A 14286-nucleotide genomic window follows, 5' to 3' on the forward strand; every position below is an offset into this window, starting at 1 on the left:
TTGATTGACATAGGATTTGCCACAACAAATTACATTGAAAATGTGTTTAATGACTAGATTACTAATCTACTCCCTTCCCTGAAAGTCCCACCCCCAATAATTAATCCTTAAGAGTCCATAATCTAATTAACATAATAAAAATAACCCCATCAAAATCTGTCAGTTTAAGCTAGAGATAATGTATATATTTTTTTTTTGCATGGGCCCGCATCTCAATCCATTACATCGGCGGTGGAAAGTGACAGAGCTACAGCGCTGTTTGTAAGAGGAGGAGACATCCTGAAATCTGTCTTCACAAGAAAACATCTGTAGTATCTGAATGGTTTGCCCTACTGACTAATATGGCCACTATTGAGAGACAAGACTATCGGGAGCACGATGGTGTTCTCCGTTTGCTCTACAACCCCCACAAGCCCCTCGGGACTCGTTTGCCAACTTCTGTCTGTAGCATCTGAACTGTTTGGGCTACAAACTAATTTAACCCCACTCTGGAAAGGGGAGACTCCGTTTTGCTCTACAACCCGATTTGCGGGCTGTTTCCTGGTCTGACAAACAGCGCTGTAACTCTGCCACTTTCCACTGCAGACGCAACAGGCTGACATAGGGGTATGTGGTGGATTGAGATGCAGCCCATACAAAAAAACAACAACAAAAAAACATCTCAAGCTTAAAAACTGAAGGATTTTCATGGGGATTCGAATATTATGTTAATTAGATTGATGCAAGGGGGCGTCAATAGACTTAAGGATTAACCGATTGATGTTGGGAAAATATATGGCAACAATGCACAGTGGTGTTAAATGCCTGCAGGTGCCTTTGGATTTTAAAACACCAGTGGTGCAACTACTGCTTTCTAACTGAACCAAAAAAAGTGGCATGCAGGAGGGAGGCAAAAAAACTTTCAAGTGGGACAAACCATTCATCTTGAGGGGGTGCAAAATGCAATCTGTTAACTATATAATAAATAAAGTTGACATATCCATCTTAGTACAGACTAGCTAAAAACATTACTAATCATTGAAAATGACAAATTTTCCAATGGATCATGACACTTTTCTGGTAAAAATGTGGGGATGCAGCTGCTCCATTTTCTCCATTACTCAGGCGCCTGAGAGCCCAACTATGACCTCGCTCTCCGTAGTCGACGTGAGTAAAACCTTTAAACAGGTTAACATTTGCAAGGCCAGACGGAATACTATGACGTGGATTGAGAGCATGCACTGAACAGCTGGCACATGTATTCTCCTACGCCTGATCCGGTCTGTAATATCAACTTGTTTCAAGCCTGAAGCACTCACATCGATAGTCCAATCATTCTGGCTCATACCAACACCATACCAACACCATTATCCCAGAAACCCGAGAAACCCGCCCCAACAGAGCCACAGATGATGCAATCTCTGTTGCACTCCACACTGCCCTCACCCACCTGGACAAAAGGAATACAGTTAAAGTCTGAAGTTTACATACACCTTAGCCAAATACATTTCAACTCAGTTTTTCACAATTCCTGACATTTAATCCAAGTAAAAACTTCCATGTCTTAGGTGAGTTAGGATCACCACTTTATTTTAAGAATGTGAAATGTCAGAATAATAAGAGAGAATAATTTAGTTCAGCTTTTATTTCTTTCATCACATTCCCAGTGGGTCAGAAGTTTACATACACTCAATTAGTTTTTGGAAGCATTGCCTTTAAATTGTTTAAGATGGGTCAAACACTTCGGAGAGCCTTCCACAGGCTTACCATAATAAGTTGGGTGGATTTTGGCCCATTCCTCCTCACAGAGCTGGTGTAACTAAGTCAGGTTTGTCGGCCTCCTTGCTCCCACACGCTTTTTCAGTTCTGCCCACACATTTTCTACAGGATTGAGGTCGGAGCTTTGTGATGGCCACTCCAATACCTTGACTTTGTTGTCCTTAAGCCATTTTGCCACAACTTTGGAAGTATGCTTGGGGTCATTGTCCATTTGGAAGACCCATTTGCGACCAAGCTTTAACTTCCTGACTGATGTCTTGAGATGTTGCTTCAATATATCCACAATTTTTCTTTCTCTTGATGCCATCTATTTGTGAAGTGCACCAGCCCCTTCTTCAGCAAAGCACCCCCACAACATGCTGCTGCCAACCCGTGCTTCATGGTCGGGATGGTGTTCTTCAGCTTGGCAAGCCTCCCCCTTTTTCCTCCAAACCTAACGATGGTCATTATGGCCAAACAGTTCTATTTTTGTTTCATCAGACAAGAGGACATTTCTCCAAAAAGTACAATATTTGTCCCCATGTGCAGTTGCAAACTGTAGTCTGGCTTTTTTATGGCGGTTTTGGAGCAGTGGCTTCTTCCATGCTGAGTGACCTTTCAGGTTATGTTGATATAGGACTCGTTTTACTGTGGATATAGATACTTGTGTACCCGTTTCCTCCAGCATCTTCACATGGTCCTTTGCTGTTGTTCTGGGATTGATTTGCACTTTTTTGCACCAAAGTACGTTAAAATCTAGGAAACAGAACTCGTCTCCTTCCTGAGTGGTATGACGGCTGCGTGGTCCCATGGGGTTTATACTTGCGTACTATTGTTTGTATAGATGAACGTGGTATCTTCAGGCGTATGGAAATTGCTCCCAAAGATGAGCCAGACTTGTGGAGGTCTACAATTTTTATTCTGAGGTCTTAGCTGATTTCTTCTGATTTTCCTATGATGTCAAGCAAAGAGGCACAGAGTTTGAAGGTAGGCCTTGAAATACATCCACAGGTACACCTCCAATTGACTCAAATTATGTCAGTTAGCCTACCAGAAGCTTCTAAAGCCATGACATAATTTTCTGGAATTTTCCAAGCTGTTTAAAGGCACAGTCAACTTCGTGTATGTAAACTTCTGACCCACTGGAATTGTGATACGGTGAATTATAAGTGAAATAATCTGTCTGTAAACGATTGTTGGAAAAATTCATTCACAAAGTAGATGTCCTAACCGACTTGCCAAAACTATAGATTGTTAATAAGAAATTTGTGTAGTTTTAAACTTCCGACTGTATACTCTACCTTTCAAAAGTTTGGGGTCACTTAGAAATGTCCTTGTTTTTGAAAGAAAATTTAATGGACAAAAAAAGTGATTAACAACAAATGGATCAGAAGTACGGTGTAGACATGTTGTAAATGACTATTTGAGCTGGAAACGGCTGATTTTCTTATGGAATATGTACGTTAAATATGTATGTTAAAATGATAAACTTGGATTAGCTAACACAACGTGCCATTGGAACACAGGAGTGATGGTTGCTGATAATGTGCCTCTGTACACCTATATAGACATCCATTAAAAATCAGCCGTTTCCAGCTACAATAGTCATTTACAACATTAACAATGTCTACACTGTATTTCTGATCAATTTGATGTTATTTTAGTGGACAGAAAATGTGCTTTCTTTCAAAAACAAGGAAATGTCTATGTGACCCCAAACTTTTGAAAGGTAGTGTGTTATATATAAATAAATACACACTATATTGTACATAAATATACAGTGCTTTCAGTAAGTATTCACACCCCTTGACATTTTCCACATTTTGTTGTGGTACAACCCAGTCACTGCAAAGATACAGGTGTCCTTCCTAAATCAGTTGTCTGAGACGAAGGAAACCACTCAGATTTCTCCATGAGGCCAATCATGACTTAAACAGTTAGAGTTTAACGGCTGTGATAGAAAACTGAGGATGGACCAACAACATTGCAGTTAGTCCACAATACTAACATAAATGACAGTGAAAAGAAGGACGCCGGTATATAATTAAAATATTCCAAAACAAGCATCCTGTTTGCAATAAGGAACTAAAGTAAAACTGCAAAAAATGTTGCAAAGAAATTCAATTTATGTCCTGAATTCAAAGCATTACGTTTGGGGCAAATCCAACACACAATGCGGTGGCCACATAATTTTATGGGTATGTTTGTGATCGTCAAGTTCTAGGGAGTTTTTTTAGGATAAAAAATAATGTAAAGAGAGCTAAGCACAGGCAAAATCCTACAGGAAAACCTGGTTGAGTCTGCTTTCCAATAGACACTGGAAGACAAATTCACCGTTTAGCAGGACAAGAACCTAAAACACAAGGCCAAATATACACTGGAGTGCCTTACCAAGATGACATTGAATGTCCTGGAGTGGCCTAGTTACGGTTTGACTGAAATTGGTTTGAAAATCTATGGCAAGACTCAAAAATGGAATGAATCTTTAACAAGTAATATGCAAATATTGTACAATCCAGGTGTGCAAAGCTCTTAGAGGCATACCCAGAAAGACTCACAGCTGTTCTAACATGTATTGATTCAATGGTGTGAATACTAATTGAAATGAGATATCTCTGTGCTAAACACGTGCTAAAATAAAAATATGTTTTCACTTTGTCATTATGGAATATTGTGTGAGGAAAAACAACAACATGTTTTGTTAAGGCTGTAACACAACAAAAAGTTGAATAAGTCAAGGGGTATGAATACTTCAGCCACACAGTAAGTCAAAAGTTTGGACACACCCACTCAGCCATTTATTTTTACTATTTTCTACATTGTAGAATAATAGTAAAGACATAAAAACTATGAAATAACACATATGGAATCATGTAGTGAGCAAAAAAAAAGTTTTAAATCAAAATATATTTTAGATTCTTTAAAGTAGCCACCTGTTGCCCGGATGACAGCTTTGCACACTCTTGGCATTTTCTCAATCAGCTTCACCTCGAATGCTTTTCCAACAGTCTTGAAGGAGTCCCCACATATACTGAGCACTTGTTGGCTGCTTTTCCTTCACTCCGCGGTACAACTCATCCCAAAACATCTCAATTGGGTTGAGGTCGTGTGATTGTGGAGGGCAGATAATCTGATGAAGCACTCCATCACTCTCCTTCTCAGTCAAATAGTCCTTACACAGCCTGGAGGTGTGTTGGGTCATTGTCCAAAGGACAGATTTCCACCGGTCTAATGTCCACTGCTCGTGTTTTTTGGCCCAAGCAAGTTTTTTCTTACTATTGGTGTCCTTTCATAGTGGTTTCTTTGCAGCAATTCAACCATGAAGGCCTGATACACGCAGTCTCCTCTGAACAGTTGATGTTGAGATGTGTCTGTTACTTGAACTCTGTGAAGCATTTATTTGGGCTGCAATCTGAGGTGCAGTTATCTCTAATGAAAGTATCCTCTGCAGTAGAGGTAACTCTGGGTCCACTGGATGTCAGAAGGTGAATTCACCAATTTGTAAGTCGCTCTGGATAAGAGCGTCTGCTAAATGACTTAAATGTAATGTAAATGTCTTCCTTTCCTGTGGCAGTCCTCAAGAGAGCCAGTTCAAGATGATAGCCAGGGTGAACAGGCTGTGGCTCAGGTCCTTGATGATGTTCTTGGACTTCCTGTGACACTGGGTGCTGTAGATGTGCTGTAGGGCAGGCAGTGTGCCCCCAGTGATGTGTTAGACTATGCACTCTGGAGAGCCCTGCAGTTGCAGACGGTGCAGCCCGACAGGATGCTCTCTATGATGCATCTGTAGAAGTTTGTAAGGGTCTTAGGGGCCAAGCCAAATTTCTCCAGCCTCCTGAGGTTGAAAAGTGCACCTTCATCACCATGCCGTCTGTGTGAAGGGACAAATTCAGGTTGTCAGTGATATCCATGTAGATGAACTTGAAGCTTTGGCTCACTCCACTGCGGCCCCATCAATGTGGATTGGGGCATGTTTTCTGCCCTCTCCTGTAGTCCACGATCAGCTCCTTCATTTTGTTGACGTTGTGGAAGTGGTTATTTTCCTAGCACCACTCCACCGGGGCTCTCACCTCCTCCTTGTAGGCGGTCTGATCATTGTTGGTAACCATGCCTACCACGGTTGTTGTCAGCAACCTTGATGATTGAGTTGGAGACATGGGTGGCCATGCAGTCATGGGTGAACAGGAAGTACAGGAGGGGGCTGAGCACGCACCCCTATGGCGCCCCCATGTTGAGGATCAGCATGGCAGAGTGGTTGTTGCCTACCTTCATCACTTGGGGTCATCCCATCAGGAAGTCCAGGAACCAGTTGCACACAGAGGGGTTCAGTTCCAGGGCCCTGAGCTCAGTGATGAGCTTGGGAGGGCACTATGGTGCTGAAGGCTGAGCTGTAGTCTATTAACAACATTCTTACATAAGTATCTCTCTCCTCCAGGTTGGATAGGGCAGTGCAATGGCAATTGTTCAATCAGTGGATCTGTTGGGGCGATATGCAAATTGTAGTGGGTCTAGGGTGTCAGGTAAGGTGGAGGTGAAAAAGTCCTTAACTAGCCTCAAAGCACTTCATGACCGTTGTTCTGCCCCTGAACGAGGCAGTTAACCCACTTTTCCTAGGCCGTCATTGTAAATAAGAATGTGTTCCTAACTGACTTGCCTAGTTAACTAAAGGTAAAATAAAAATAATAAAAATGACAGAAGTGAGTGCTACGGGATAATAGTAATTTAGTTCAGTTACCTTCAATTTATTGGGTACAGGAACAATGGTTGACATCTTGAAGCAAGTGAGGACAACAGATGGTGATATGGAGAGATTGAATAAGACATCTGGGCCGGTGGCCTTGCGAGGTTTAACACCCTTAAATACCTTACTCACGTCGGCCATGGAGAATGAGAGCACAGTCCTGGAAGCAGGCGAAGGTGTTTAGCTCGTCCGGGAGCGAGGTGTCGGTGTCCGCAACGTGGCTGGCTTTCCCTTTATAATCCGTGATTGTCTGGAGTCCCTGCCACATACACTGTGTACAAAACATTAAAGATACCTGCTCTTTCCATGACAAACTGCCCAGGTGGATCCTGGTGAAAGCTATGATCTCTTATTGATGTCACTTGGAGTTAAATACACTCCAATCAGTGTAGATGAAGGGGGGGGACAGTTTAAAGAAGGATTTTTAAGCCTTGTGACAATTGAGACATTGATTGTGTTTGTGTGCCATTCAGAGGGTGAATGGGCAAGACAAAATATTTAAGTGCCTTTGAATGGGGTATGGTAGTAGGTTGCCAGGCACACCAGTTTGTGTCAAGAACTGCAACACTGCTGGGTTTTTCAAGCTCAACAGTTTCCCATGTGTGTCAAGAATGGTCTACCACCCAAAAATCCAGCCAATTTGGAAATCCAGCCAACTTGGAAATCCAGCCAACTTGACACAACTTTCAGAAGCATTGGAGTCAACATGGGCCAGCATCCCTATGAAATGCTTTCGACACCTTGTAGACTCCATGCACAGCCGAATTTAGGCTGTTGAGGGTAAAAGGGGGGTGTATGACTCAATATTAGGAAGGTGTCCATAATGTTTTGTACACTCAGCGCAAGTCACGTTTTGCCTCGGATTGCCTTACAGAGGTTGTAGCTGGTCTGTTTGTACACGTCCATGTTCCCAGTCACATTGCCATGATTAAATGTGGTAATTTGGGCTTTCATTTTTGCTTGAATGCTGCCATCTATTAAAGTTTTTTGGTTTGGATAAGTATCGAATCGTCACAGTGGGAACAACATCCTCTATGCCCTTCCCGAGTCAGTGTATACATCGATACTATTCTCAGAGGCGACCCGGAATATTTCCCAGTCCGCGTGATCAAAACAATCTTGAAGCATAGATTCCGATTGATCAGATTATCGATGAACAATCCTTACCACGGGAGGTGTATTCTACCTATAGGTGGGGAGGAGCAGAACGGAGGTGGGATCTGATTTGAAAAAGGGAGAGCGAGGGAGGGCCTTGTAATCAAGGTATATTAGTAATATTTATTTTTATCAAATCCTGAATACTTATGATACCCACTGTATAGATTTATCTAGGAATCGCTATGTATAAACAAATCTGCTAAATGACCGTGTCAATACATTACATCTACATTATGTTCTGTAGCAGGATACAGTATTACAAATGCACACACAAACATGATACGGGCCCTGGCCCATGTGCTACACTACATCAACTCACTCATTGCCCCAGTCCAGGCGCACTGTTATGTGGCGTTTGATCTCTCTGGTCTGGTCCTGGGCCAGGTGACCCTGGATGAGCTGCCGGCGCAGGTCAATGAGCTCATTCATCACATGACGCAGCTTGTGGAACAGGTCCACCTTGTGCTTCTGTGGGGATCACACACACACACACACACGCACAACAATAAGATCAAAACATACATGTAACACAACACATTGGCTCTTGGACATTCCCACAATACAGTATGTCTATATTGATCTGGACTCTGACGTTTCTATGTCAGTATCTCTATTCTTATGAGAGTTCCCTGGTCTGCTATGGAAGTAACAGCAACTCCAGCTCCAGGCACCCTCATGATTGAATCCATGGTTTTAAATAGACTTCCATTATGAAACACACAACTAAGCAACTAGCTGCTGTTAGATTGCAAGTGTTCCTCCTGACAGTAGTAGAAGGTCAGGGTTATGAGGCTGTAATGAGTGTTAATGAAACACACTAGCATGGCTGTGTCATTAAATAATTATGAAGGAATTATACAGCTATAAAGGAAAATGGGTGTTCGGTGAAACCTGTTCCTCTGTTAACAAACAACCAACAAGGGTCTTTCTTTTCTACTGGAGGCTACATAGTTACCACATGAGTTCCACTGATAGAGCTAAAGTACCCGCACAATTAATTATACAAATAAAAATATATGTCCTACTCAGTACTTACAACAAATGTAGTTTTTCTCCATGATCAAGGACAGCACTTTTAATTTAAGCATTTTATATTCCTCCCATTGGCTTGACAAGCCCACACTACCTCCCAGTTTTGTTTAGATAAGTGCAAAGTTTAACCGCATCTACAACGTTCATGGACATTTAATTAGGGTAAACATTCCATGTTCTCAACCTGCTGGTGGCTGTAGGAAAACAACGATTTTAGTCAGAGCCGATTATCCTCTCGGTCGGCTGTTCTGTGAGGCCTAATTATGTACATTACAACAGATACACACTAATTCAAAGGCCATCGCTCCCTGAGGTACCGCGATGCATTCTAATTGCAATATGCCTTGAGCGCAAAACATTAAATGAAAACAAATAAAATGTGTAAACATCTAGCCCAGGGATGTCAAACATATGGCGTGGTGGCCAGATCTGACCCGCGAGGAGGTCTAATCCGGCCCGCGAGTTATAAATAATATTCCAGGAATATATATACATGCAAATGACTAACATCAAATCCAAACTGTGTAGAAATGACAATGGACCTACATTATTAGTTTCTTCACTGTGTCCAGCTCACTAATAATCACCGAAATGAAAGCTAGAAAGTCAAGGAGCATAAAAATTCCAAGAATGATGGATAGAGGACCATTTTTATATTATAATATATATTATAATATATTTATAATAATATAATAATAAAATATATAAATATATAATAACAATATATATAAATATATAATAACAATATATATAAATATATAATAACAATATATATAAATATATATATATATACTACTAATAATAATAATATATATTAATATATATAATAATAATATAAGTATTATATATAATAATAATAATAAATATTAATATATATATATATAATAATAATAATACATATTAATATATATAATATTAATATATATATATAATAATAATAATAATAATAACATATATAATATATATAATAATAATATATATAATAATAATAAAATAACAATAACAATAAAATAAATAATAATAAAAATATATATTTATTATAATATATCTATATATATTATAATATATTATAATATATCTATCTCGCGGAAATATAACCAATTTTCAGTGCAGCCCTACGGACCTCGAAGAACGAATGCGGCCCCGGGGAAAATGAGTTTGACACCCCTGATTTAGCCAATGATACATCCTGTTTTTATGGATGGTAACCGTGGTGATTGGCTACACTGGCTACCACACAGGGGGGCAGAGTGAGTGCCCGAAATGAGTAGTGTTAAATCAGTGGTTCGATTTTGTTGTGCTTGACAGGAAGTTACATCACCACAGTCCTGCCCTAGGCTCCTTGGCTGTCCTGAGCATGAGCAGTCCTCAGTGATAGGTTATGTAAAAAGTCACTGCCAGCCAAGCAACAAAATCTCCCTCCCTCTGCTCAGGTCAAACCTCAGCTACGTATATTCCCCCTGCCCCTTCCACACTTAGCAGGATTAGGGTTTATTTAGGTCTCCATAAACATTTACACAGTGGGAGGGTGATGATGATGCTGGCTGAATGTACAATACTGCATTGAATTTTAAGATGATTGTATAATAGCCCATAACATAAACATTATCCAGGGACAGATCGGTGTTCCTTAGCCATCTCCTCTGACTTTCATTGTCATGAATGGCATGCCAACGATAGAAGAGTTGTCTACGGCACAGAGAGATCTGGGACCAGGTTAGGCAAAGAAGTATAGTAATGGCAGAGTTACATTCTGTGAAATTGCCTATGATAGTTATCTACTACGACATTATTTATAGACAATGACTATTTTGGGAGATACATAGGCAGGATAAGACGATGAAGAGTGGAATTACAGCCTATATGACACGCTATGGGGAATCATGGGAAGGGGATGTATATACAGTATGTTCAACCCCAATGGTTTTTGCTATCCCCCAGTCTTTTGCAAATAGACATGGCTTTTTCAGCTATTGAATGAGGAGAACACTGCATACTGCAGGTAAAATGTATCTCATCAAATCTTTTGAGCTAAGTATATAACGCAGGGGTGGGTGCAGCTCCTGTCCTCTTTCCCTTTCTGATCAACCACTCTTCTAACCCTGTACGTTGCATTTAAATGGAGTCCGTGTGAGGTGATACTGACCACGTAGAGTTGCTTCCACAGCACGCCCCATTCCTGCAGGGTGGAGGTGGTCTCAGTGATAATGGGATCTTCCAGAGGCACCACCGTCTCACAAAGCCTAGGGTGAGACACACACAGTTATAGAAACAGAGTCAGACACTCGAAAACCTAAAACTGACAAACATATCTGCCGACAGTACAAACAGAGAAAAACAAAAACACAATTGAACGAACCAACACACACACACACTTCGATCACTGCCCTGTGCTGACACTGTCATGACATAACTATTTCATGATGGAAAAGCTATATTTCACTCAATTGTGAAATTAGGATTATAAAGGATCACTAGAGCAAAACCACAACGAACAATTTATATTTCAGAGTGCCAACCATGAGACTAAATGAAAGGCAAGAGAAAGACCTTAAGCAGGAGAAAAGGAGAAGATAGCCAGGTTATGTTGTGAAATGTGGTTCTCAGCACTCTGGCTTTGGATTCTATAATGGATTGCATACATTTGATCTATAGAAAACGTGTCTAGTTAAAAACACAAGACAGTCCATCCATTACATAAGATGCCAGAATGATACTCTATTGCTCTGATGCACTGGGAGAACCTGTAGGTGTTTGCATATCATTAACCAGACTAAACTGCAATGCACATTTCCCAAATTCTTTGAGCAGGGAAGTGTAATAATGACAATTTCCAAGTCTGCACCTGTTTTAGAAGCAAACGAGAGCTCTCTGAATGTGTGTTATAAGTGCACAGGAGGGTGGTGATATAACACTATGAACGATCCTCCCAGTCCACACTGTCACTGATCCCTGCCTGCAGATCTAATCTCCATCAACACTGGCTGGTATAAGAGCTTGCCTGCCTCCCTTTGTCTTTGCACTGCCCTCTCTCTGCTTCCACTGCCATGAACAGCTTGTGTACCTTAAACAGCAGCACAACTCGGATGACCACTGGAGTCATGTGTGTCCGTGGGAGAGTAGTATGTGTGTGTATGTGTGTGTGGGAGCATGCTTCACTGGCAGAGCAGACCTAATGCCATTTAACTACAGATCCTCACAGATCAGTGATGAGGGAAACGAGGCAACAGAAATGGGTGGGACATGTACACACCACCCCATTGTTGATTAATAAATCTTACACAATGGCAGCTCTACAATATGTTGTAGAAAAGATAGAGCTTCCTTTGGCTTCCATTAACCAGTGATTCTCTACCTTATATCTGAAATTATTGGCACCCTTGATAAGGCTGAGCAAAAAAAGACTGTATAAAATAAATACAAATATTGAGCTGTTGTATGCAACGACAAAACGAAAAAAAGGGAAATTATTCAATTTCTCAGAGAAAGAATGTTTAATAAAAATCTTGATTAAAGATAAGGGGTTTGTCCAGAAACGTTTCTGATATTGGAGAACACATTGGGGGGGGGGGTCTTAGACAATTCCTCCATACAGAATCTTTCCAGATCCTCGATGTCCTTCGTCTGTACATTTTGCAAGGGTCATCACAGTCTGCGGACTTAAACCCCATTGAAAACCTGTGGTTTGAATTGAATGGAGCAGTCCATAAGTACAGACGAAGGACATCAAGGATCTGGAAAGATTCTGTATGGAGCAATGGTCTAAGATCCCTCCCAATGTGTTCTCCAATCTCATAAAACATTTAGGAAAAAGGCTCAGTGCTGTTATCCTCGCAAGGGGAGGGTGCTGGAGTATTGAACAAAGGGGTGCCAATAACTTTGACCCTCATCTTTTTTAGTTTCGACAAAATCTCTTTCTCTGAGCTATTGTCGTAAAATAATATAATTTCCCCATTGTTTTTGCAGACATATAGCTCAGTATTTGAATTATTCACTTGATATAGTAGTTTTTGCTCATCATTATCAAGGGTGGCAATAATTTCCAAACCTGAATGTATCTCTGACAAACTGGGCTCAAATGATTTAACAGGAAGAAACTCACCCTCTGTTGGTGACTGTGGATTTCTTCAGGTGGACATAGTTGGTTGGGAATATACCCTGATGGATGGAAAGGGCAGAAGTTGAAGAGAAAAATGTAGCAAGGTACTGCAACTGAAGACCGTAGTCCTGTGCTCTGCATGCATGTAAACAGTATGTCCCACATGTGTGTGTCCCTGTTTTGTACATGATATGCATTGGTCAACTGTAATGTGGAGCAGTAGTTAGAGGAGCGGAGTTCTTGACAGACGAAAAACTACTGTAGCAACAAGCTACGCTTAGATTGTGGCTATTTTAAAACTGCTCTAACTCTCTGACACACACAAACTGAATATGCACCAGCTCAGCCCCAATTGTCGCTTAGCTGGGAAGGGCATGAGAGACCGAATAGTGCCAACTGCCACCCTTGCAGTTCCTCTCTCTGGCTCTAATCTGCCAGATGTGATGAATTGGGCACAGTGAGCACAGTTAATTGTGGCAGCTCAGGGAGAGTATGAGGGCAAGTGAGGGAGCGTGGAAGGAAGAGTACATAAAAATGGAAGCGTATTGGTGGGGGACTGTAACTAGCTGATGAGAGTAGTGAGAGCAGAACGGGCATTGGCATCCCATAAGACCTCTAGCTATCTGGCAGGATTGTGAGGAGTTTTAGTGTGTCTTTCTGGAACAGTATGTTACCTGACAACTCAATCTGACTGACCTTTTATTTCAGCTTGACTCAGAAGAATGATGAGACAGCAGAGGTATTGTCTATCACTGTCATGACATTGAAGAGGAGTAAAACCACATACAGATCTGGGACCAGGGCCAGACTAAGGTATCACAGGTTCTTCACTGGTTTCACAGCTTATTAAGATACTGACTGAATGAGGCCTCCCGAGTGACACAGTGGTCTCAGGCACTGGGGCTGTATCACAACCGGCCGTGATCGGGAGTCCCATAAGGTGGCGCACGATCGGCCCAGCGTCGTCCAGATTATGGGAGGGTGGGGGGGGGGGGGGGGGGGGCTTTACTTGGCTCATTGTGCTCTAGCGAATACTTGTTGTGTGCCGGGCGCCTGCAGGCTGACCTCGGTCGTCAGGCGAACAGTGTTTCCTCCGACACAGTGCGGCTGGCGCAGTTTGGCGGGTCATGTTTCAGAGGACGCATGACTCGACCTTCGCCTCCCGAGCCCGTTTGGGAGTTGCAACGAAGAGAAAAAAAATCAAAATTGTGAAGAAAAAGGTAGTTTTTAAATGTTTTTTATAAAAAGCTACTCAGTGATTGGTATCATGTGTCAGACATTTTGATTTGGAACATGAAGCCGAAAAAACAGGTACAGTTATAAACATGGTTTACTGAACAATTGATTGGATCGGAAGTGGATGCGTCAGTAATATATATTAACCATGAACTGCAGTGCAGAACAGATCGATGGCAGCAGCTATAGTGGAACATTGCCTGGAGGTGCTGGACCTATTTAGTTCAAACATAGTGTACGTACACATCCAACAAACTTCCACAGGTGCAGGCAGGTACTAATA

The 14286-nt window shown here is 41.4% G+C and overlaps 1 protein-coding gene across 5 annotated transcripts in view; it reads right to left on the bottom strand.

Moving 5' to 3' along the window:
- The window catches only part of LOC135504680 (dedicator of cytokinesis protein 3-like), a 58111-nt gene that overhangs the window by 34071 nt on the left and 9754 nt on the right, over positions 1-14286 (bottom strand). For all 5 annotated transcript variants that reach the window (XM_064923460.1, XM_064923458.1, XM_064923457.1 and 2 more), the window contains exons 4-6: positions 12771-12826; positions 10815-10911; positions 7956-8104 (exon numbers count right to left, since the gene is read on the bottom strand). In XM_064923460.1, the coding sequence (XP_064779532.1) occupies positions 7956-8104; positions 10815-10911; positions 12771-12826 (302 nt within the window). The remainder of the gene's footprint in view (positions 1-7955; positions 8105-10814; positions 10912-12770; positions 12827-14286) is intronic.

The sequence above is a fragment of the Oncorhynchus masou genome, chromosome 18 (assembly GCF_036934945.1).
Source record: "Oncorhynchus masou masou isolate Uvic2021 chromosome 18, UVic_Omas_1.1, whole genome shotgun sequence".
NCBI classification, from domain to species: domain Eukaryota; kingdom Metazoa; phylum Chordata; class Actinopteri; order Salmoniformes; family Salmonidae; genus Oncorhynchus; species Oncorhynchus masou.